The following is a 26,808-nucleotide window of genomic DNA, read 5'->3' on the forward strand; positions in this document are numbered from 1 at the left end:
TTAACAATGCACATGGCACTTAAAGAACAGAAGATATCATTATGAAATGGACAAATCTGAGAGAGGTCCACATGTAGTTCCTATATATGTAATATCAACGCAATTGGACTTGCGGTTTTTAACAAGAAGTTGAAAATATCACTTTTTACCAAAAATGACAAAAATATTCACCAAAATTAGAGAATTGAAGATATCATCATGAAATGAACAAATCTGAGAGAGGTCTACCCAAGGTACATATACACCAAGCATCAAAGCATTCAGGCTTGTAGTTTTCAAGAAGAAGTCGAAAAAGTAGAACATTGACACGAACGACGACTGAGGACAGTCCCTCATATGATAAGCTCCGCTCGACAAAGTCGACAGCGGAGCTAAAAAGGAAGCCTGGCTGATTCTTCGCATTGTTGTTCTAAATTCAAATTTATATATCTTTATAAATTACAAATTTACATTTTTATAGCACAAACACATTTACAAACCTGCTTTAATATTTTGATATTACATTTGATGCAATGGGTGTACAAAAAACTAAACCCAAATATTTAATGAATACAGAAATATCAATAATTAGAAGGGTATTAAAATAGTCATGTCAACACCTGTTTTCTTGTAGATTTGCCACAGCTTTTATACAGTCAGGAATTTTATAAAATACTTGAGAAATCACCATGGAAACGAGAAGTGAATGGATCAATGTTTCACACTAAGATGCTGACCCCTTTAAATGGTGTATTACATAGACTTGCAGAAAGCAATGTATACTGTGTTCTACAGACAAGGCTTTTCACCTTTGTCATTTTACTTGAAATAAATAAATTTAATGTAAATCCTCGTCACGATGTAATGGTTCTAAACTCATTCACTCAGGCTATACAAATCACATGGGCTCAGCTTGTGGATATTAAATCTTCCATACATGATACACAGTCCAATATAAGGCACTGTGTCACAATTCACACAGAATCAAGATATCTTGCTCCGCACATGCAAAAATTGACATTTTATCAATTTAAATTTTCTCTAAATAACCAATTACTGAAAATGACCCTTCTCCAAATAAATGATGTCAACTTCGCAATACAGAGTTCATCGCACATGTATTTACAGATATATCTACAGCATATAAACATAACAGGTTACTCTTGGATACCAAAATGTACACATCAACATCTTTTTATACACTGTAGTGAAATACGTAAAATGATAGACATTTACATGGCCATTAAAGTATTAACATCAAATGTTGGAGGTAAACTATTCAGGAAAGAACTAATTTTAAACAGAATCATCTCTAGATTGAGGGCACTGTTCATCTCCACATTTGGCAATACATTTTAGCATGAAAAATGGTGGTTGACATGAGACACTTCGATATGGGTTCCATGCAGCATGTGTTTAAAGTACACTTCAAGGCAATCACCGCTCTCTATGCACGGTGACCATCGCCTTTTAAATAACTGCCGACATTTCACATTGCTCCACATGAAGTAGTAATCGACATCTTGGTAACCCAGGAAACACAATGTGATGTAAACCCTGCAGAGAATATGAAGTGTGTGTGTGTAAACATGCAATAACTTCTTCACTGAATGCTAGACAAGTCATCCATTCACTCATTTTGCAGTAACTGATGCTTGTATAATGATTTCTAAACCAAATCATTGAAGGATTATTCTTATTATTCTTCTGATCAGAACACATTTTAATTAATACAAACTATATTTTAGCTGAAAAATAACTCCTAACTCGCTTCTCTTTCACTACAGTTGATACAAAACAAAAATTTGATGATCCCATTATCACCATGGAAACGTGTACTGATAGATCACTTGATGAAAAGTGAAATTACAATCCTAGATCCATTCTCAAAGCTCCCTATCTCAGTAACTATTCAGACCATGACTATTTCAATCATGACATACAAGACTCCCCAAGTTAAGCAAAACAATTTAAAACTGTATTTAGAAAACACATTATTACTCTAGTTTTAGTATGATTGAATCGTTAATGCTCATTTGTAGTCAAATCCTAATGCATTTAACATTAAGGTAAAATGGGTTACATATTTGTAAATCTGAGAAGTCCAATTCAATTAGCGTATCAGTTGGCTGTAACTACAAAATTTGCTTTTACTATTAATATTGCAAGTCAATTCAGAAATGTGATTAAAGTGATAATGTTTATATCCTTCACAGAAATGTTGACAATATTATTGTTCAATAGTGCACTGATATGATATTTTTAGATTTGTTGGAATTGTGGGAATTGTTTGTAAAAATTGATAGACTTGTGAATACATGTACACGATCTGAACAAGATTCAAAAGCAGTAATCAAGGGAGACTTGCATAATAATGGAAAAAGTAGACAACAAATCTGGTCAGATTTTGTAAATATGACTATATGTGCCATATTTGCTCTATATTACCAGTGCAGTTTTATTTATTTTATTATTTCATTCACTGAATTATTAAAATATGATTATGTGACTATAAGACACCTTGTCTTGTACTAATAGAGCAAATACCCTTAATACTGTGTTGCATGGTTATTTGTATTTAGATCAAAGGAAACTATCGGTATACACAAACAATCAGAGTCCAACTTTGAAACAGATACATGAATTAAAGCATGGGATAGTTTTTCATACAATACGATCGTTCTGCTGAAGCACTCAACTTTTAATGTAAAATGATAATTACTAACCAAGCAAGTTCTAAATTTGGACAAGCAGATTACATTAATGCATAGCAACAGCAGATCAGTCTTCTCACTTGGATTTCATATATACAGGGAGATAGGTGCAATTATGCAAACTAATGTACGTATACTAGCTGTATTCTTGGCATTAAATGACATGCACAGCTAGAAGCCAGGAAATGGAACCCAGCGGGTGATCAAGTAATTCAGATGCAACACATACTAGACCAGCTACAAAAAAAAAAGAATTTTCCATCAAGTCTATGATCTGACATGCCAAACAGATGATTAAGCAGTGTCAATAGAAAATATGGAAATTGCAGCTAATATTAAAACCCTGTCTTCCTAAATCAAAGCAAAGTGGCACTGCTAAATGAAAATGAGACAGGTGAGGTGGGAAAAGATTATAAGATACAATATCAAGAATCTGGGTACACATACTAAGTATTAAATGTATCCATGGAACACTGAAATCACATTCAAACACCTAAAATGAGATGGAAGTATTGTCATGCCCTTATACAACTAAGGTATTTTGAGGACACAATTTATGAGAATTGCACAACAATGTGAAATCGAATCAACTGATGCCCATCTGTAATTGATGGCACCACTATTATCTTCCGATAGAAATGTCCATTCTAGTAAAATCCATCGCAATACAGACAAATGTGTAATAGTAATATTGATTTTATTTTTTCTCATACTTAAATGTATAAACCAAAATCATTCTCATCTGATTTATAAACTATATGCATGTATTAACACAAATAACACATCAAATGAACTGTATCTAAACAACCCAAGAAACAATACAACACTTACGAATTGGGGAAAGCCGAAAGTTTGTTTCAGTCAAATCAGGTTAGCCACGTCAATTCTATACTTATGAAAGCGGGACATAACTCTAGAGAATTTACTTAAAACATACGATAACATCTGCCTTTACGACGAATGCAGGAATGACTCCTTACATTTAGAATGTTCTTAAACTAAAGCGGGAAGTTTTTCACAGCTATTCATGTGGGCAATAGCGATGAACAAAAGCAAAATTATACACTAAACATGGCATGTCACATAATGCACTTTCTGTAATAGTTCTGAACATAGTCTTCCATAGCAAAGTAATCAACAATATGGTATTATGGCCACCAGATGGCTATATTTGATCAAAATGAACCTTAAATTGACGTCTTTTTTATACATTTTTTTCTTCTTTTTTTTTTTTTTTTTTTAATAATACATGTGTATAAAGATTGGACTTAATTATCCTGAAATAAAGTTGCAACAAAAATAGTGTTAATATCCGGTCTTGTTGGTAAAACTCAACCAAAACACTAAATATGTACATTGTAAAGTTCTACAAATTCCAATCAATCATTTAATTGGGCATTCAATGGACACTCCATTATAACCTCATAAATGTACAATAAAGATTTGACAAATCCAGAGCAACCATTAAAAAGTAGCTAAAATAAATGCATAATAATCCAATTACATGGACAGCAGGGTATCCCCTGGAGTAGTAAATTCATTAACACCATAATGTTGTCAGTTTCAGTATTAAATGTTATTTATTCTAAACTGTGAAAAAACACATTTAACAGTGGTAAATTTGTTGTTTTCAACTTGCAGCATGTTAAATATAATTAACACCTTGAAATACAGTTATTCCATATCCATAATTCAATTAATCTTCAATATTCATCTTCGATATCTTTTCAAAGAAAACTTTATTATGAGTGAGTAGAACATTGGTAATTGTAGTCATCCAATCAAAAAATTCTTATTTTGCTGCAATAAAACATTTGATTTTCTGTCAAACTGATGACGTATAGTTTGACATTTACCAAATCATATCGCATTTTATGAGAATTTTCCTACTCACTGTCAAAACAAAGACCACCGAGTGATTACTCCACTTTCTTTTTTCATTTCCAAGAAAACAGAGACTTGAAAAGAAGTCCACCAAGTGAGCAGGTAATAAAACAAGCAGCCTATCGGCTGAGATAGTTCCGCTGTTAGCAATGCACATTTCAATTAAAGAACTGAAGACATCATTAGAAAATGAACAATATGTATAGTATCAAAGCAATCGGACTTACAGTTTTCAACAAGAATTCAAAAGTATCACTTTTCACCAAAAATAATCAACAAAATTAGATAATTTATTGAAGATTTCACCACGAAATTAACAAATCTGAAAGAGGTCCACATGTAGTACCTATATATGTAATATCAAAGCAATTGCACTTGCGGTTTTTAACAAGAAGTTGAAAATATCACTTTTTACCAAAAATATCAAAAATATTCACCAAAATTAGAGAATTGAAGATATCATCATGAAATGAACAAATCTAAGAAGTCTACCCAAATTACATATACACCAAGCATCAAAGCATTCAGGCTTGTAGTTTTCAAGAAGAAGTCGAAAAAGTAAAACATTGACACGAGCGACGACGGATGACCAATGCCGGACAATCACTCATATGATAAGCTCCGCTCGACAAAGTTGACAGCGGAGCTAAAAATGAATCCATCACAGATTGATAAAAACACTGTCCGCAATTATTTCCATTTCCTGTACATGTTTAAACACAAAGACGTGCATGGGTAGAAGGATTAAATTTAGGTTGACAGATCTTTGATAGGGAAACTACCGGTAGATGCTCCAATCACCACTGAATTAAATCTGATCAGCCTCCAGGTTTTCATCATTTAATATACACACACCAGGCAAATAAATCACTGCATCGGTTTTTAACTGTCTCATGCTCACTGTCAAGATCAACCTGCCATGGTTTACATGACAACTTGAAAATTAAGCATGCACACGAATCTAAATACACAAATATGCAAGCATAGAAACACAAAGGTTTAGAGTATCAAAAGAACCTATTAGAGTCGGTAATAAAACAACAGCCTGATTATAAAAATAAACCTACCCAACACATGCACATATTCTTCTTTGGCTGCCGATCCTTCATTATGAAACACAGTGATAAGTACGGTAATCAGAACACAGTATTGGCGAGTATAGTACGATTGCTAGTTCAGTTACATAGATGGGAAAAATTCAAAAGCGAAAACGACCGCAATTTCAAGGCAACCACCAGAGTTAGAAATCAGCTCGTTGTAGATCCATTAGTCAACAACTCTTCATACATCACTCATGGAATGAAAATTAATATTTACAGACTTGTGCAGGAATAAATACATCAGGCAGCTTATAGCCAAGGCGATAGAGCAAAGAATCGGCCAAGGAATTATCAGCGAATGCACATGTGTTTGCCATTCAATGTACCATCAGTCTGGTTGCTGTTAGCTACAAAGAGCATTATCCCTGGAGGGTGGACACTGAGGTAAATGATGTTGTCAGGTCTTTGATCACATGCACATCTCTCCCATATTATACATTAATCATACAAGTCCCAATCCTAAATTGAGAAATAATAGCAATAGGGCAATATGATGCACATATTACACGCCGTTTATTACATATGCAAAGTAGACGCTAACTTAATAAGCCATACATTCAGCCAACACGCTAGCGTGATCAGTCAACCGCATTGTTGGTGATCCCAGCCGAGGTCAATTGCAATGCAATCCTCATCAAATTAAGGGAGTGAACACAATTAAACTTGATCAAACACTGATTAATATGGAAATTTTTTACCATAATCAAGCAGAATGGTGAATTGGTGCAGTTTTATTTAAGACAATTTTGTTGATAATAACCGTTAAACAGACCTTAATTCAACATTGCTGTCAAATTGTCATTCAACTCAATTTAAAGTATTCAATGTTAATTACCATAGACCCTACAAGAGTATAGTCTATGCATTACCCTGTTTCTATTTACATATGTATAATGGCATGTCAAAGAACCATACATAATTTACTAGAAATTTGTGTTATGGATATCAGCACTGAAAAGTTCCACGTGGGAACAAATATTTGGGATCAAACATATTTTAGTTTTAGACAGAATAATACATGAAATAAAACAACTACCAACATCAGAGAAAATCAGAGAAACAATAAGCAATATTAAAAAACAATTCAACCGTTACATTCAGACAAACCTCTACCATAATAGAGAGGGTGGGTCAATATGCATTCTGATTGGTTACATGAAAGATCATTAACTTTATTAACTAATCATGAGCTGCAACAAAGGCAATGAGAGTTGTGATAGGACCAACAAAGAACTGGTTCATTGTAGATTAGACAGTAAATTAAATATTCATTTTTATCATCACTTACAGCACAAATTGCTTATATAGGTGAGTAAATGGTGTTGAAATATCCTTCACTTCAATTTGTTATTTGCCGAGAGTTACAAATACAGTTCAACATGAAAATTATGTCTCCATGTTTATTCCACAACAAGATATAGAGTGGATAGGAGAGAATAAAAATAAACCAAATCCAAAACAAAACTTTAATTGCCATGTTAACACAGCCACAAAGAAGGCTATGTAAAAAAAATAATTTTCAGAAGCTGCAAAGATTGATGAAGTCATGCACGTTTACTGCGAAGTACGAACACCTACGTCACATGTAGGATTGCCAGCGACATTGTGTCGGACACTTGCCTGCCGTGTTAATTAGTATATTCAGTCCCACTCTATGTATTGACACAACAACTCATCAATTGTCGCATTATGTGAAAAAAAAAGTCCAAACATCCAATATAATCGACTCCGAGGGGAAAGACTTCTTCTCAAGTTGAGATTAAATTGATCACCTCTGCCATGTCTGCATCACAACATTTGTTATAGCACACTCCCCAGAGAGAGGGTTCAATTATTCACAACTCGTTTGATAACTCGGCAATTAAAAGGTGACGAAGAAGAAAACTACACATCTGCTGCCATGCTACTTGATCATTTTGTTGCCATGGTGTTAATGGTACAAGATATATCATGAATATTTTACACCTTTGCAATTTCTCCAATAATGGCTCTCCACAAAGTACTGTAGAATACTTTATTTTCGCTTGGAATTTATTTTCGCCATTTTCGCTGAAAGGATGATTCCGTGAAAATATAATCCAGCGAATATACATTTTTTCCTATATTTCTATATAAACTCATCAAAAATCAGTGAAAATATATTCCATACAAAATGTCCAAAAAGTCTTTTCAAGTTTTCCACAGTACTTTAGGATGAAGGAAAATCACTTTTATTGCAGTGAAGTTGGATTTAATTTATTTGTTTTGAAAGTATTGGTGAGGATCTAATATTTAGACATTTGAAAAATATGAGGTAGTGTATACGATGAATTAGGTCATGACTGGGAACATGACCCCAGGTGATTAGGTCATTTTATGGAACATTACCCAGGATGCACAATATCATGATGTGGAATATGGGAATATGGATGAGGGTACACAAGAACACAGTATTGCACCACCCCCCCTCCCCATAGAACATTACCCAGGGTACACAATTATTTATAAATGTTATTCAGGTCTATATTGTATTTTGGTGAGTGCAATAGTCAACTGGTATCAACAGGTGGTATCAACTGTGTTCATGTTTTTACATTGCATCATTCTCACTCCACTGAGTATTATTATCTGCTATACTTTAAACTCTGGCAAAATATATGTTACCTGTTTTTGGGAATATTTGTTGAGTTGTATCCATAAGCGAAAATCATGAAAGAAAATGATCAATCAGTGCAATCATGTTTTAGAAGTGCATGGATCATTTGCTTCGCGCAAGTTGATTGACTGGTGCCATTGTAATGGAAGGAAGACATGTTGATTAGAGCATTCACACGCTACTCAAGTGATGCCTTATATAGGACAATTACATTTCTCTGAATCCAAGCCTGAGGGCGCTGCATTGTAGGTTAAGAGAAACCAAATAACTTATTTTTGCAGTTAAACCAAGAATAGAAAGAGCTTGGTTGATCAATATATCATGGCATGTATCCTTACTATGGTAGTAAAGCAATAATTGTATTAAATTTTAATTAAGCATGTAACTATGATAATATATAATTTCTGAACATTGAGATATGAAAACAGAAAAGAAAATATGATATGATAGTGTACGTTTTTTTTGTAAATTATGAAAGTTCATACAAATCTAATTAAAGAAAATATTGTTTCTACAGGATTGGTCGATTCTCGTTTGTTCATTCTGGGTTTCTAATTTTCACTGTTATTTTACAAGATAATCACTGAAATCAGAACCCTGAATATTTTCTCAGGTTGTTCTTCTGAGATGTAAGGGATGCAACTTTTTAGACTCAATTTCATGAACACATCCTTGATCTTGAAACTGTCTATTAGACATCAATTTTAGTCCATTTTGAGTAGAATAGATAACGTAATTTGTGCATTATTATCATGAAGAATAGTGTTCAAAGATTATATTTTCAATAGTGGCGATAGTTACAAGCACAAAATGTTTCTTCATATTTGCCAACTAATAAACTCTTATCAAACGCACTGCATAGTAATCATACTTTGTAAACGTACAAGCCATCTAATACATGAGGACCATTATTCTGTTAAAAATTAGTCTCTCAGAAACCGACAAAACTGAGCAATTTCATCAACAGTGAATGCTAACTTGAACCTTCGATGGACAAAACAAATCAAATCCATTGTTCTTAGTTCCATAAGGTTAGTCTGGTTATTTTAATGTACCATGGAATGTTTACCCACAAATTTATCAGTGACAGCCGTAACACTGTATGCTGTATTGTGTGCATGCAATAAAATTTATGTGGCCTCCAATGTGTTAATCCAATAAGTAACTTAGCTATTAGATTACTTATAGCCACACAGTTTTGAAAACTTATCACGTTTTATATAGCCTCTAAAGTAATGCATGCAATTTATTACCATTGATAATTTAACTGAGTGTAGGTTAGTTTTGAGTAATGAAGCAGTACATCAAACTTCCACTGTTGCCACTCCTTTTTAAGAGAGAATATCTAGAAAACTGAAAAAAAAAATGTGTGTCTGGGAATAACTACAGTTCATATTAATATGCCAAAACTTGCTGTATGGTTTAATAATCTGGTCATACTCTGAACGTAATTTATGACATTTCATCGACATTTGGCAAATGATATAAAATAAATACACAATACTTGACACAAGGAAAGGCCACAAGCACAATACATGCCTAGGTTTAAAAATTAAAAATATAATCTGACAACTTTTATGAGAGCAGTAAAAAATAAGGTACTGTAAAATAGTATAACTATTTATTATAGAAGGTACCGTAGATATGAAATACTGCCCTCTATGGGCAAGTTGTACTATAAACCTCTCACTATTAGAGGGCAGTGTTCTATTGCAGGAAACAAACAATCTGCCACAGCACTGAACAAATATAACATTTCCAAAAGTCAACTTGACTGTCACTCTGGTTTAATCAAATTTTTCTTTATATAATAACCTCATTGTTGATAATTCCCCCAAATTAATGATGGTAATATCTTTGTAGATTTAGACTTGCATTAGCCCATGGGCAGAAATTATATAGAGGTGTAGCTAATCAAAAATCAGGGTTTCAATTGAATGTCTGCTAATTTGTAAATACAGAAAGCTTGATTATAAACAGTGTTTAGCAGTTTGTTTTTTTTTTAACAACCAAACTTTAATTTTTATTTTCTGCTTGCTGATTGGACTAGTTTTTTAAGGAGATAATAACCATGCTCAAGTAATCATTCAAAATTTGGCATAAAAGTGACAATCACGCATGTTACAGGCCCATTATATAGACAGAAAGAGGGTTTATTAATACTGAAGAGTTGATCTTTAATTTGCCCCCCCCCCCATAAAATTTTACCAAAAAGTCTATTCCAGAATTAATGCGAGAAATGACATGGTGCCTTTATAAAAACTTTTTAGCTAGCATGTTAATTTGCTAATTAAAGATGTCACTGATTTAAAAGAAATTATACCCTTACAATGAAATTTTGGCACTTTACAAATTTAAATTTGTCAAATTTGCTAATAATAATAATTAAGTTCAGGTGCTGTGTTTTATTTCCAAATACACATTTATACATTTACAACCACCTACAGTACAAACAGAATGTTAGAATTCACAGGGTGAAGTGATAACTACATGTAACAACCCAGGAGGAAATAACATACCTTTGATGTAAACACTCAGACGCTATCCTAAAACCTATATAGAAACCCTCAAATGAATGACCATATCAAATATAAAAATTCTTGGAATTGCAATCCCCCAATTTTTCTCCAAGTACATGATTGACATTGTTGTTGTACTATTTACACACACTCACCCTGTAAGCTCTAGAAATAGACTACATGACTAAATAGAAACAAATTAGCCAAATTTAGAATGCACACACCCCCCCCCTCTATTTCACTTTAAAATTCCTATAATAAAGTTATACATTTACAACATTTAAAGTTAGCAACCACTTCCAAAAGCACATTTTCTTCAATGTACAGTTGTAAAATGATTTCAGCTATTATGTTTATAGGAACAACACAGACATTTCTTTGCAAATCAGTCAATGTATCCCACACAAGAATCTTGTACATTTAAAATTAATTGTAGAATGTTTTGACATAAATAGTTGTATTCACACACAGCTTCTCAGTACAGGATAAGTCAAAAACATTGCTCGTGCCAAGAAAACGTGTTTAGGACAGGTTTAAAAACAGTATGAGCAATATCTAGCCGATATGAAAATCTACAAGTTTAGCTTAAATCTGTGGAGCCTGAACACTACTAGAATGCACTTGGGGTAGCCTGAACTAGAACATGATAGAACTTTAATCTCCCTGATCTTGAATATGATTGATTTTAATGACGCCCTCCACCCACATCTGTTGTTCATTTTAGGGGATGAATGCAACACTAAATATATTGTATTTACTGAAGGTACAAGTACTACAAACATAGCTGATGCATCGTAAACAGCGCCATCAAAAACAACATGGCTGAAAATTATTTTGGTGTTGTGCTTGTGTTGTTTCTTTAGATGGCTTGATGCTGTTGAACTGGGAGAAAAACGGACCAGTCATGTGTCTGAGACAATGCACTGGTGTTACGAATTAGGTAACGCGAATAAACAGGACGGACGCCAACTAAAATTTTACCATCTTGTAATTAATTGTTCAAGTGTTGTAAACCTAAACCTAGTAGGAACAGACCGCTATACTGTATTCGCTTCTACAATTTTTACCTTTGGTGAATTGTAAAAGTTTCCATTGGATCTGTTCAGTGGCTCTTTCAACTTTTTGTCGCATAATTTTGAATGCCATTCTTCTGTTTCCTGCTGAGCTATCAATTTATCACAGTATTTCTTTACTTTGCCAAACAGATATTAGGGCATGTAACTCTTCGTCAAGCCAGAGATGTTGTCTACGCCACGTTGCTACTTTAAGAACGCTGTTACTTGAAGACAATTGAGGGCATGATTTTGATCCGATAGTTGGGCCCTGAACACAGCCATTTTTGCTGGCTTGAGCCATAAGGCTCCAATAAAATACTTTTGTTTAAACTTAGCAAATAAGGGATTTGTTCATCTCATTGACCTGAGAATGTGTACTAGTATTTTTCAAATATCCTCACAATGAGTAAACAATGATAATGACAAACCTTATTTGCACTTGATTTGTAGCAAGTATTCTCAAAGGGTTGCTTTGCTTTTTCTGAAATCACATTCAGCACATTCTTTTGTATTTCAGCTTGTATGCAAAGTTGTTTCTGCATTACACTTTTTTTTAAATGTTTTTGTAGCAGGTGTAAGTTCTTGGGATTTAATGTACAAATTGTGTATGAGCACTAACAGTGCATTCTTGCTACAGAAGCCATATCACATGACAAGGTCTATGCGCCCATCTCTCTATAAAATCTTGGTGTCAACACAAGCACATTCCGACCTTAACCAAGGTACCCTCAAAGTCGCAACCATGTTGTGCAAATTTAATAAATTTACTACATTTTTTTTCATAATTTGAAACATATTTTGTAATTGATATTGAAAAAAAAAAACTTTGTTAAAGGTGGCAAAAGTTTACTTCAGATAACAAAAACAAAAAAACTTTGAAGATCTGCATAAACAAAACAACTAAAAATACTTTAATCTGCTCAAAATAGCTACAACTAAATTTGAAATTTGAATAGTATTTAACTATTATACCTCACCTTAGCACTAATAGTGGCATGTACAGTATCACCCAGTACATGCTAATGTTACACTCTGATATCACAGAAATTAAAAAGTAATTAAATATATTGCATGTTGGGGGCACAGTTTAACAGACGCGATACCTTTAATGATGTGTTACAAGAAAGTCATTACAAGTAGTTCTGTCAATCTAAACATAGGTCAGACTGAAATCAATCAGCAACAGAATTTAATGCGAATGATGACATCACAGTGAGGTTCATAAAGACCGATGCATGATAGACAAGTTATTTCACAAGTGTGCATTGTAAAAATTGTATTTTCAGCATGTGGGCCATGTTGGCAGACATTTATTTTTGCAAATTAATCTTCACAGTAGGTAACTTTCTATAAAATAGAATTTGAATGAAAAAAAACTTGATATTCATATTCAAGCTGAAAAACATTCATGACACAGTGGTTCAGATGCTCTTTTGACGCCAGTAATTTGCTGGTATCCGTGTCAAAATATCCTAAGTTTGTTGACTTTTTTTCACCGAAAAATGCCTCTGCATTTTCTGTTGAATTTACTGTTTTACATCCAACACAAGTCAAATAATTAGGAATGTCTCATAACACAAATTGCCATTTCAAACCAAATTAATTAAAGTTAATCTAGAAATGAGTGAATCTCTGCACGTCTTACTGATTCTGTGTATTGTATTATTTGTCCTTTCAAACACACAAACCGACAAATGTACTTATCGACGAACAAACAAATGAACAAAAAAATGACAAACTATAAACAGACAGACATGACACGCATGTTCATGATGGATATTACACAATACAATTTGTTATGTTGACTATTAGAACTTAAATCATTTGGGCACTCTTAACACTCATCTTCCACAAAATGATTCTCAGTATGCGAGTAAAATGATGGTTACCGGTATATTTTTCTGGACCAATCTAAATGTATCCCAGTTATGCAGCAGGTTCAATGTTAGAATAATGTTCTGGTCAATCAACTTCACCACGAAAGGTCAGTTTGAGGACATTGACACGTATTGCAGCTAAATGCTTCTTGTCATTGAAGTCTGGGTAGGGATAGGGGAAAGCTACAACCGTACAGTTCTATTCGGGTGAGAACTACACGAGTCTGTGGTTACATGTGCCAAACAATTTGTGATGTTGAATGAAAATGTTTGCGCTAGTGTAACTGCAGCTATCCACACCATCTACAGAACTTTCGAACCATAGGTCACGATACACCTTTTATTAGCATGGTATGAAGCAGAGTTCGTCACGGTGTACGATTTGTACACTACATTCACATAGAAGAAACCTGACACAGTACCAACAAACACTAGACTGATCTAATATTGTAATTTTATATTATGCCTCAGTATACAGTCCAGAGCTCAATCATTCACCGGGTTTTCATTTTTGCCAATATCTATTATGTGATAAATTTAAACTTTGTGTATATGCAAATGTACCCATAGACCATTGATGTATTTCCTTCAAAAAATGGTGTAATTGGGCATATATCAATGCAGCATCAAATCCAGTGAATATTTTGTTTCTGTACACAATAAGGGACTGCTCACTAAATACGATCACAGCTCACTAAATAAAAAGCTATAAATAGTTTTTAAAAAGAATTAATCCCCTTCTATATACCATATTTACTCTATTAGAGCATGCATTGACAGCAGTGTGTATCACGAATACAAGTAATTTTTTAGATCGGGTACACAGTGGCATTTGTTGGTTGTGTGCACAATTTAGAGTAAATAGAGATTATGATTTTTTTCATTCATTCCTAACCTATACACTTATCCTACCTACTTTGTGTTTCATTTGACAATGCACCAAAGAGACAGGATGTCCATTTCATGAAAATATAAACACGTAGACAAGTAAAACATGCCAATAAATAAAGACAGCTGTAAAACAGCTGGGAATCAATATAGAATGTTCAGAAGTGACATTTAAACAGCTATGAAAACATGGTGGTCCATGCATAACGCATTTACAGATGGTACAACGGCAAGGAAAGTCAGCAATAATGAGGCGCTATTCTTGATTTTCAAAAGTGTCCGCACTGAAATGCACATACATAATTTCAGTTTGAAAGCAAGGGTATACTTTATGGTTTAGGTTTCACACCACAATTATAATTTGTACCAAGGTGAATGGCCACACAGGTAAACTACAAATACCATCTCCTCATTTTCCAAATAAAATTGCATGCACAATAGAAGGCTTGTCTCTCAAAACAGTGTTATTAGAGCCTTAGATTTGCGAGTGGCCTAACACATACACATTTTACGAATATTCAAAGCACAAAGTAGTTACACTACATCGCGTTTGATATGGGTCTATGCTATATATAGAACACAATGTGAAATGCATTATGAGCATGCTAGCTGTGCCAAGAAACTACAACTGCGAAGATGCTGCGACAATAAATATTTGATTTATTTGATCAAGAGAAGCCCTTTTCTTGGTTACAGTACTCATTGACTATGTAAAATACATTTAGTCTCCTTTCACCATGTCATCTATGCCAAGTTTAACTGTAGTGCAGTTTACACTGGGGCAAATATTGGTACATCTACGCTACACAATGATGTCTGACAACAGTGTATTAGTGATCAGTGGATAACAGCTGCTAACTGACTACATTAAACTGCATACCAACAGCTAGACAATCTTGGATGTGGGAAAAACTCTGGAATAATTTTATCAACAAAAATAGTTCTCATTTTCAAATTATATGGCTGCCTTTAGGACTGGTTTACACAAAGTTATCTTGTTTTACATGTATGGTAGATCTCGTTTATACAGTTTATTAATTTATATGTGAATCATTAAAAAAATGGATGATCTATTGAATATTACAACTATAAAGCATTGTTTGGAGATCAGCTTTGGTCATACAAATAAATCATCTGAACTCAAATGTCAAACAGAATAGATTTATTAAAATGTGATACAGGTGCCGTAGTACACAAGTCTGCATATCAAATATAGATTGCTGATTTTAGTTTGTTAATTTCATAGCCAGAAATTTATATTTCCCGACAAAATGAATTGGATGTTTTACATCCCAGTACTCCATACAGCAAGGTGAAAAGCAAATTGTTACCAATTCTCTGAGTCAGTGAAAAGAAATAGATGTAGAATTGATAAAAAATTAACAAAGATTTTAAAAATTTGGCAGTAAAAAGTAAGGCATTCAAAATTAAATCAACTAAAATGTTAAATGAATATAAAAAAAAAAAAACAGGATTATTAAGCAGTATGGCTGATCATGGGCTAATTAAACTTAAAAATTTCTTTAGATATACCAGCAAGGAAACGTGTGAATATGTTTAAATCATGCAAGGTTTCTTGGGTTCAAAAGGCACTCAATTTTAAGAGGGAGTTTTGTTACTCCAATAAAAAAATTATGAAAGCATTTTGAAAGGCACAAAGATGGGACATCTTATGAGATTTTCTAAAATTAAACTAGGAAAAATAATATTTTAAATGATTGTTCAACAATATTTACTGTACATCATATTAAAAGTATTTAGTCGGCAGAGCCCTTCAATAATGAAAAGTTGTTTTAGATAGCCAACGGGTACAGAGCCAAGACGAAATGTGATGTGCAGTAGAAAGCGATATCCAATAACAATGTACTGAGAAAATAGATTTGATACGAACATGGGAAAGAAAAACACAAGTACACCAACAAAAACAAGCTTGTCAATGCAAGTTATTTTGCGACTGGTAAACAAGTTGTCAAAATACAATCGTACTCGAAACTGACAACGATAAAATACTTGAATGCATCAACAAAATATTGATTTGGTTTTAACAACGCTCACATGATCCAATAAAAGTATCCGGGTGTCGGACAAATGTGCAATATTATATTACCTCTTTCTAAGCCACTGTAAATTATGTATTTGAAAAAAAAATATATGCCAAAGATAAATTACTGACGAGCAACTGGAATATAAATAATAATGTAGACTATGCAATGATTTGGCATTCTTCCCAATTAAATGTTCTAGCAAGATGAATATAAATTGTCATTACACAACAAAGTCGGAATAAAATTGACACTGAAAGTAGCCACAATTTTGTACCCAGGGATCTTTTTCTCAATGCTATTGTAAGAAGTTGAGAACCATTGAAAGTAATTCACTGAGAAAACCCAAAACTTTGACATCAAAGTTAACAGAATAAGGTAAAGCCCCTACTTTTTTACGATTTTTTAGTGATGGAAAATTATTTCTAATTGGTCCAAGAATTAAATAATTTAGTTATAGTTGCACTAACAATCTGGCGAAAACAATTGTCCCCTTCAAAAGGTCAATGACCTTTATGCAGATAATCATAACCAGGTTCTCACTAGAAAGCTGCATGGGTGTGTAAGTTTCACTCTGTAATTATAAGGACAAGGATCTGAATCTTCTGTTCACACAAGCAAGAGGCGTAAAAATGGCAGCAACTGGATAACGTGTACAATGGCGCCGACTCGTACATTTGTAGGTAGGCAATGTTTTAGTTGACTGTACATTTCTGCCCTGTGTATTTTTTCAATCAAGCAATAATATTTGCAAATTTGGGGGCCACGTAAAATCTAATATACATACCCTGGTAAATATAAAGTTGTTGTAACCTTGGAGCTAATCTCTCTTAGCTCTATGTTGGAACAAATTGACATATTTCAAGTATACAGGCTAATATAATGATCTGAATTGCCATAAAATTTGACATGCATTGCCAGCATGCCCACTTTGAAATGAGATAAAAATCAAATATAGTTCACTGTGGCACTTAAATTCAGTTGATACCAATGCACTTAACACCCAATTATGTAATATTTACACACAATACTGATACCAACTTCAAGGGAGGTTACTTTGCTTTGCTTTGCTTTGCTTTGCTTTGCTTTACTTTGCTGTGACATGTTCACATCTGTTATTCTCGTACTTTGATGTAAAAGGACACAAGAAAATAAATGTGAACACAACTCTGTGACAAGGTTTATTTAAACTCTACAAATTATAGTAGGTGATGGCTGGTTCCACCAATAGATATTTATGCATGACCCCAACAAGGTCACACATCCTGGTATTGTCTGGGGGTATAAATTCACTGTAAAAGAATTTCTTTATTATATTGACAGAACAAATGTTATCGAAGTTCAAAAATGATTTAACATGACAAAAACAGCTACATTATCGGGAATTATTCTTGTTATGGGGCAACAATATCCAGAGAAAGTGCCAGGATGTGTGACCTTTAAAGGTGATACACAAGACCAATTGGATAATGATGTGTGGAGAAATTAACCAAATCTTGCAGACCTAAATTCCTAGATCGACAAATATCAGATTATATGGTTTAATATTTCAATGTCATTCAAGAATCGTCTGGCTGGCCTCATTAGCTTCCGTTATCGTATAAAATTATCATATTACAAATCATGTAATATTCATCCACATATGGTAATTTTATTATAGTAGGTATAAAACTTTTAAATATATCTAAATTGGATGCATTCATAGAATCCATAATAAATGCACTGTGGAATCTGACAACAGCTTGGTTTTTGCATTGTAACACAAAATAAGCCATTTTGAAAATAGGACAGCGAGTCAGCCGAACTGTTTTATCACAAAGAATCATGGGTATTTACAAAAGAACATTTTGGCTAAATGTGATCCTCATGAACAATAGAGTCTCACTCATCACACCAATTATAAGTATCATCTGATACTAAGAAACAGAAGAAATTTATTTAGACTAACGTACAATGTAAATGGGCAACTTGTAACCAAGACAGCATTCACTGTACATGCCTACTGGTGGATTACAAATTCTAACCCTGACAGCAGTAGCAAGCACAAGGTGTATGAATCTGCTGCAATTAGTTAATTAAATTTGTTTACTTTGTAAATTTACAAACTTCAATTCAGCTCATAGATTATGGATCAGTTTTCACTCTCTGGTTTACAATATTCATAAGGCAAGATAAAACAGCAGACCACTAAAATGGAAACGAAGCATGGATGGATGGTGGTTCATGGAGTACAGTTACTGGGTTTCAGTACGCTTCATTTAAGACAGAAACAACAAAACAATTGTCAAATTAATTATTGCCACTACTATTTCATTCAAGTAAAAATGCAGATCAGAGGTCAAGTTTAAAACACATTTGTACGATAATATGGAGTGTAGATTCATTAAGTGCAGTGGTATTTATAGTCGTGATATGTTATACTGCTGGCACAGGCCAACTAACTTTCAGTGAACCCATATAAATAGATTGTAGTGTCAGTAGGAAATGCAGCAAAACAACTGTTGAATGCAATTTACAGGTGTGTGTGTGTGTGTGTGTGTGTGTGTGTGTATCAATCTGTAGCATGATCACCTTACCGCAGTATTCCCTTACAGTCATAATGAATATAGTCAGACAACAAAACATATGGAAACACTTTTTTCCCTCCCAAGTATAGTTGAGCAAGGTTATAACAATACTCATTGGCCCATGCTCAATATATTTCTTAGACTATAAATAAAATGTCTAATTTACATAAGCACATGTTCTACTAATGCAGTAATGTCAGCATGATGCGAGATGCAAAAGGTATCATTGATATTATCACTACAGTCCTGTAATACAAGACAGTATTGTTAGAGACATTGGTTGGTGGCACTGTGGGGATAACAAAGACAAAGTACACTCTTGATCATAACAATGTTAATATGCATATAAATAAACAACCAATACAATTTACAGAAACAAAATAATACCTCAGAATCTTCTTGTACAGTGTCTATATTATTGATAATGCAGTCTCTGGAACTACTCCAAGAAATTACCGGGTATGAATTCAGACTGGCTCCATAAGAGTAGCGTTCGCGAGCCGTCCTGTAGAAGGACCTTCGAATGCTGCACAGACCTTCGCTGCTCGAAGAGCGTTTCAACTCATCCAGACTCATTGCTAGCACAAGTTCTCGTAAACTGTTAGTAAATCCTAATAACGCTTCTGTAAATACAGGTCAGTCTGTAAAGTCGCTAAATCCATTCCCGCGATTGGGGAAAGCCGCCTTAACACATGGCATATGTTACAAATCCAACAGATGGTCCAATACAATGTACCGGTATTACCAGTTGAGTCAAACAGTTTGCAGACAGACAGACAGACAGAAAGGGCAGGAGAAAACCCTTTACGAAGTACACCTACAGTTTTAATGGTAAAACGGAGAGACTTCAGGAAAAAAGGTAATCACCTCTGTATAACATTCCAGTAATTTAAGCTTTAAACCAATACAAAATAAAGACAGTTCAATAAGCACATGCGAAACAGGTTAAAACAATCATGAATGGAATTTATAAATAGAAACTCAGAATATGCCTAGTACTATGAAAACGGACCACTCAAGCAATGAACAGTAATGATGTCAACAGCGGGGTACATTATAAGGGTGCAATTTACTGATGTGATGTCATGATCAGGAATTTATTGCTAGCACAAGTCAAGACGCAGAGCATTTAGTATTCTATGCAATGTACACAGTACACTGATGTTTTAATGTCTAGCTGGCAAGGCTAATTGAGACACACTTTCAACATCTGTTAAATCACAATCCCCAAATCAGGGACACTCGGGATAATACATGCCTGACATTTGGAGTCAGTCCCCTACAAGCATTCACAGCTAGTTAAACACAAAACATGCGTGTTACCGAGGGGGGGGGGGGCAATTGTATCATCACACATTATTACATCTCCAGGCCTCCAAGGCAGTAAACAAAAAATTTCAAGGATTTGGCTTGTCGCAGAAAATTCATACCAACATATCACTAAATGTGCTGATGTGCCGTTGTACACTTGTTTCTGGGATTAAAGGCTGCATTCTTGAGACAAACTGATAAGCAACAGTACCAGTTTAAGAAATGCATACACTGAATAGCAATTAGTGAATTAGATCAGCCACCACACACCCTGGGGTCCAGACCTACTTGATACTTGACATTGTACAGTTATACCACCAATGGATATTGAAACCAACTACAAGCCACCTGACATCAATACAACGCCTGTCCACATACAGTACGTATTGTCCAGAACCCCTTAACTAGGAAACCATTCAAAGCATGTGCTCCCCTAGGCTAGTGCAACTTATGCAGAGACTGGGCTTGTGATTAATTAGTGGAAAGCATGCAGGCCGATAAGGACAAAAATAGCGTACTGATATAGGACAGGGTATTTAGAACATTGACAGTAATAGCAATTGTGTACAGCTGTTAGCGATGAATCTAGCAATATCTCTCACCACATGCACAATTGCATGTACCAGGACTGCAATTTGCAGAAACTATACACAAGTATATGACCTGATCATAGCTCAAGGCAAAAATGACTTTCCTGATACACATCTCAAAACATCAAAATTAAATACTGACCCAACTGGCCACTATGGAAGCACTTCAAAATTAAATAATGGCCCATTATGGTACAAGTGTCAAATAAAACGATATGAAATACACCCTACAAATCAACACTATATAAAGCACTTAACAATACTGATGGTTATACTCAAAAAGATAATAGCATGTTTGACACTACTGCAGAACACACACAGCTAGTTTAATAAAGCACTTGTAATGATGTGGGCAGCGTAGCAGTCATTTATACTATTGGCCTTGTTTCATTTCATCACTGTAATTTATATACTAGAAGTTGAAAAAATGCAACAAAATTGGTTAATAATTACCAAGGCATACTGATTTCATTTTGATGGCATGCAAAGTATTTCCTTTTGTTTTTGATAACCCAACACAGAGGGCGCTGCCACGAGTTCTACATTTTCACCAGTTTATTTTTACATTCTGATAATTAAATCTTTAAAATTGATTGATCATTTTGATGTCAATTAAGACAAATAGTGAGGCTACTACCAGTACAATTTTTTTTTTTACTTGTTTATGAAATCTGTGACTGTTTCGACATCTAGTAAATTGTAGATGCGTAAGCATCTAAAGATGTTCCCAAACTATTTCATACTCAACTGTGTGATTTATTAAAATACATGACAATGTGCAAATTTAGTCATCACAACAATGTGGGTTAATTTTGACCACTGTTTCAAGTATGTTCCATTTATGATAGACCTCTATAGAATAATTAAATATACTTACAGATTCTATAATATTTTAATTAACATGTGCCAAAAAAAATACTACATCTTTAATGGTTTCACCATAGGAAAGAAACAACATGCTTTTAATTCTAACTTAATACATGCACACAAGTACCAGAATAACAAAGCCTGTTATTTTAGTAAAAACCAGCCAAGTTTGAAATGGAGTACAGATGTATCTACAGTCAATGTACAAGTGAAATAACCCTTCAAGTTTTAACATCAGTATCTGAAGAATAACAACAGTGTGAGCCATGCATTCTGAATTCAAGATATTCCTGTTTTTAAATCCAACACAGAGGGCGCTCACACAAGTAATCTTAAAGTGCCTGTACAATGCCCATCCCCACGTTTCCCATTTTAGAATTGTGTCCCACTGAAATGGGCAGTTATTGATTTTTTTGCCGAAAATGATTACTCGTATCCAAGTAAATTTGGGATATTTCTCGTGTTGTAGCCACGCCCACCTATCCTGAAACGATCGACTGTTTCCGGATTTCCGACTCTCGCCGAAAGTGCGCCACCAAATGCCAAAATGTGTGAGGAAGTCATACCCCTGAGCCGTAATAACACTGGTCGCTCAGTATACTTTTAAACGATGTACATTTTTCGGTCGGCATTTTTTTTTTTTTTTTTTTGTCTATTTTATTTTTTTGAGAGAGTTTTTAGATGTTGTGTTGTGGGCAGTTGCAGTGAAATGTATAGTCATAGTGTAAGTATTCACACGTTTCTAATCGATCTGAAGGTGCGACATCAGTGGATGAAAGCCACTTAACATCAGATTCTTTTTTTGGGGGGGGAACTGTCCTCGTACATGAAAAAACAACTAGGTTTAAAGAGAAACGTCGACAACATAAACCTGGCGCAACACTTTTGAAAGAAATAGATTCCGGACCATGATCACCAAGGCAGATTTCAGAAGAGAGAGAGACGTCCGGCAAGTGTTTCAAATCAGTTGACTTTTTTGCGATCCTGATTATCGTTTTATAGAGACCATTTAGTCCCTGTTAAGTAAAAGGTAGCAATAATTTTGACAGTGACACGAAAACGAAGCGTCGGACAAACAGGAAATTACACAGCCCTTACACACTGCTAACTGTTTTCATTTTCAAAGGCTAAAAGTTTCTGAATTGTTTGGTGATTGGTGTTGAATGTCGAATTCACACCTCAGTTCTTTTTTTAACTCCTTTTACCTTGATCTGCGTAATAATTTATGAAATAAGAATCCGGGCTTGGTCAATGTGTTTCCACCAAATAAAGTGTTAATATGATGTTATAATTATGACAATCACGCCATGGATCACGCTAACTCGAATCCACTCTGAATTTATCTGTATGTGTGTCGATCTCGATTATTTTTGTTATCCAATTAAACGCCACTTTTAACGCACTTGCCCTCATTGTGACCCGACGCGTTCACCTATTTCAACAAAATTTCAATTTATTTCCACGCGGCTGTCATTTATTTAGTAACTGTGATTTGTCGTTTTATTGTTTAGAATGTCAAAATATGTTCTCTTATTTTAAATTTGAAAGTTTTACTCAGACGATCGATGAAATAAAACAGTGTAGTGACGTGCCTAGTAACCTGCTAAATAACGAGATAATTCCAACGTCAAATTCTATTTTGTCCAACGACAGTGTACAAATGTGCGTCGGTGACGATCACTGTGACCAGCTACACCAGAACGGACATATTTCGCATCTAACTCAACCCCATGCAACAAAAATTTATACTATGTGTTCATTATGGTCCATTCATCCTCAACGAACAAGTACATAAGTGAAAATTGAAAGTGAAAGACGAGAAAACTGCACAAGAAATTTGCCTTATTTACACGTATCGGCAATGCAAGCTGCCATGCGACTTCCCCTTCTGACGTCACAAGGGGAATTTCTGTATGCAAATAAGAAGCTAATGAGTAGCCTCGTTTTAAAATACACAAAAATAAAGTTGCCGTAGATTGAGTTTAAAACACATTTTTTCACTTAAAAAAATAATTCATGCTTAGAAACATAAAAATTAATAATATTTATGTATCAATGGATATTTTTAGGCGTGAAAATAGCAGCCATTTCACACGCACTTTAAGTTTCACTGTGGTGCAGTGAGGGAGACTAGAATGCTTGTAATTATGAAGTTCGCGAATAACCAACTCAAGAATATTATTAACACAGTCTGTGCAGAAACAGATGATTAACATCAGTAGTGTTTAATAATATCAAAATTACTTTGTTGGTAGGGTAAACAGAAACATGTGCAACACATTACAGCGGCAACACAACAGAACCAATCTGCTCAGATAATCATGAATGTAGATACTGCAAAGGAATTCCTGATACCTACCTAATAACGGTCTTCCGACAATACCATGGTACGTACATTTTAGTATTACTTACCTTCTGAATTGTGCTTTTGTTTGTGTAAAATAACATTCATTCATTGTATCAAATATAATATACGATGTACAGTATATAGTAATACATGTAGCTACATGTCATTTTGGGGGAATTTGTCACAAGACACTTAATCACTGACTCAATCTCATATTGCTAAATTTCATATACGATATAACACATCGCCCATTGAAAGCATCCATAGATTTTCCCATAAGTGAAATAACAGACGATGTGTCAGACTATTACACAAACTCTAATAGATGGAATTATGTGACACATGCATTTCCTCAAAGCACACTTTCGACAGAATGTAAAAGTCAAAAATTATGCAACGAAATGATACTTATAACTGGAAGTAAATTATTTTACTTTTTAACAAAAATTTAATTAATTCACATATTTGCAAAAAAGGCGTTTTGGATACAGGAAATACTGATTAAAGATTTAATGTAAATCTTGAAATCACACTCTGTGATAAATCGTTTCTCACATGACCATATTGCTTTCAACACCTAAACAGCAACATTGCCGGCCATGTACATCTCTAGATAGCTATGTGATTAGAACTGGCTTGATCAAATCATTTTTACGATTGTGCTCTGTTTCACTAGCAATGTTCTGATACATAAAGCTGAAAAGGAAATTGCATCTTCTATTGGTACTCAATGTCACCTTCAATATTAGTAAGATATCTTCTGTTGATATTGGTTTGACCCAACGTGTTCTAATTGGGAAACTATCTAGAGATGCACATAAACCAGTTTTAAAAGGTACAAAAGATGGTGGTGAAAGTAAATATGGGAATATGATATTATAGAAAACAAAAACATTTTGGTTCAGCAAGAAACAGTAGAAGGCATTGTTAATTATCTCAACAGTTACGAAATATATATGCAAATTAGGCATTATTATACAAATTATCTGCAATGCTTTTGCATTTACCAGGGAAAACATGGTATTGATTAGACTAGTGATGTTTCACATTTTAAAAAATACTACCATATTAGCTCTATTACAAGTGCATCTCCAATAAAAGCGCACTTGAACCAAAAACAGCATTTACTGTATCGGTGGATGAGTAAACTATAACTTTTACACACACCTCTAATAGAGCAAATATGGCAAGGATGTCAGAGACTTCAAAAGCAAAATGTTGGCAAAACTGGAGGGGATAGGATACAAAGTAATTGGAATTGGGTCAAAACAAAGTACAAAACTTACAGGACTTGGCAGAGACATCTGTGTTTCTTGTTCCCACTTTGATGCGATCTCTAACGTCTCAAATGTCTTCTGTGCAATGCTCTTATTACCGTCCAACAGAGTTACTTCATAAAACTCTTGAATATCTGAAATCAATAACACAAACAGTTAAATACAATGGGAAAACATCTACAGCTACAAGATGGTGTTTTATGCAGCTATTCCACTTGCACACAAAACAACGTTACATTGACAAAGTCGCCAGTTCCGCTGGAAATTATTTAAAAAATAAAACAATGCAGCTGAAAATAACATGTCAAGTCATGTTGTCACAGTGGCTCAAAGGAAGTGATCGAAACTCCATCTTGCATTCATATTCTTAGGACAGAAACATAACCTAGCATAGAATGGGCAGAAGAAAAGACTAGGCCAATCGACAGTGCGACATGCAACAATGAACATCACCACCAATCTCAGAGGGTCCTAACATAGATTTACCTAACTACGAAATACCTTACAAGACAAATACCGCGAATGTTGAAGAAGACAACATGGCCGCGGGAACTCGGCAATGCAACAACTGTAATGACTCCAGCTGTAAAGCTACGACAAATCAGTACAGACCCTTTACCATGCTGAACCTTTATAGATACCAGTCAACAAGAGAGGTATTCATCAACACAATGGGATAATTCAATAGCAAGGGCACAGACATTGTTAACGTCTGTTTTACAATTCACATGACTTGAATGGAACTTTTAACTATTAGGGTATTCTAATGTAACCAGTCTTTTAAATACTGTAGCCATAAGAAAAAAAAGAACTCAGTAATTGGGCATATTAACATGATCATACAACACAAGATTTCAATACTGAATAACTGAACAGATAAGAGAAGCCTGCTTTAAAGTTTGTTGACCCTGATTAGCATAAAACAAAATACAGGTTGTAGACTGTAGAGGGCGCTATTGCAGTTGTACCGGTAGTTGTGTTCAGAGTGTTTTTTCAATGTTATAAAGTTGTCTCAAATGCGCATTTCCCTTCAATACACAGCGCCTGAGGCATCGAGTAATTTTATAGTTTGTGCATTTCATAAAACATTACACACCGGACACTGGGCATATAATACTTGAAATGTAATGAAATGAAACTAACAAGCTGAATGTAA

General features: G+C 34.3%; 1 protein-coding gene and 1 long non-coding RNA gene across 3 annotated transcripts in view; one reads left to right on the plus strand and one right to left on the minus strand.

Annotated features, from left to right (window-relative positions):
* Positions 1–26,808, minus strand: part of LOC100329000 (synapse-associated protein 97) — a 125,419-nt gene that overhangs the window by 65,829 nt on the left and 32,782 nt on the right. The window contains exons 1-2 of one of the 2 annotated variants that reach the window (XM_085498707.1): positions 26,159–26,264; positions 25,662–25,786 (exon numbers count right to left, since the gene is read on the minus strand). In XM_085498707.1, coding sequence (XP_085354833.1) covers positions 25,662–25,679 — 18 coding nt within the window. In that variant the 5' untranslated portion in view covers positions 25,680–25,786; positions 26,159–26,264. Of the gene's footprint in view, positions 1–25,661; positions 25,787–26,158; positions 26,265–26,808 lie in introns of those variants that run through there. The other variant, XM_085498703.1, reaches the window with a different exon arrangement.
* Positions 17,298–26,712, plus strand: LOC144343511 (uncharacterized). The gene is made up of 4 exons (XR_013418973.2): positions 17,298–17,376; positions 19,978–20,119; positions 24,284–24,415; positions 26,024–26,712. It is a non-coding gene; the product is annotated as an uncharacterized LOC144343511 (long non-coding RNA).

Source organism: Saccoglossus kowalevskii, chromosome 1 (assembly GCF_978046115.1).
Source record: "Saccoglossus kowalevskii chromosome 1, keSacKowa6.1, whole genome shotgun sequence".
NCBI classification, from domain to species: Eukaryota; Metazoa; Hemichordata; class Enteropneusta; family Harrimaniidae; genus Saccoglossus; species Saccoglossus kowalevskii.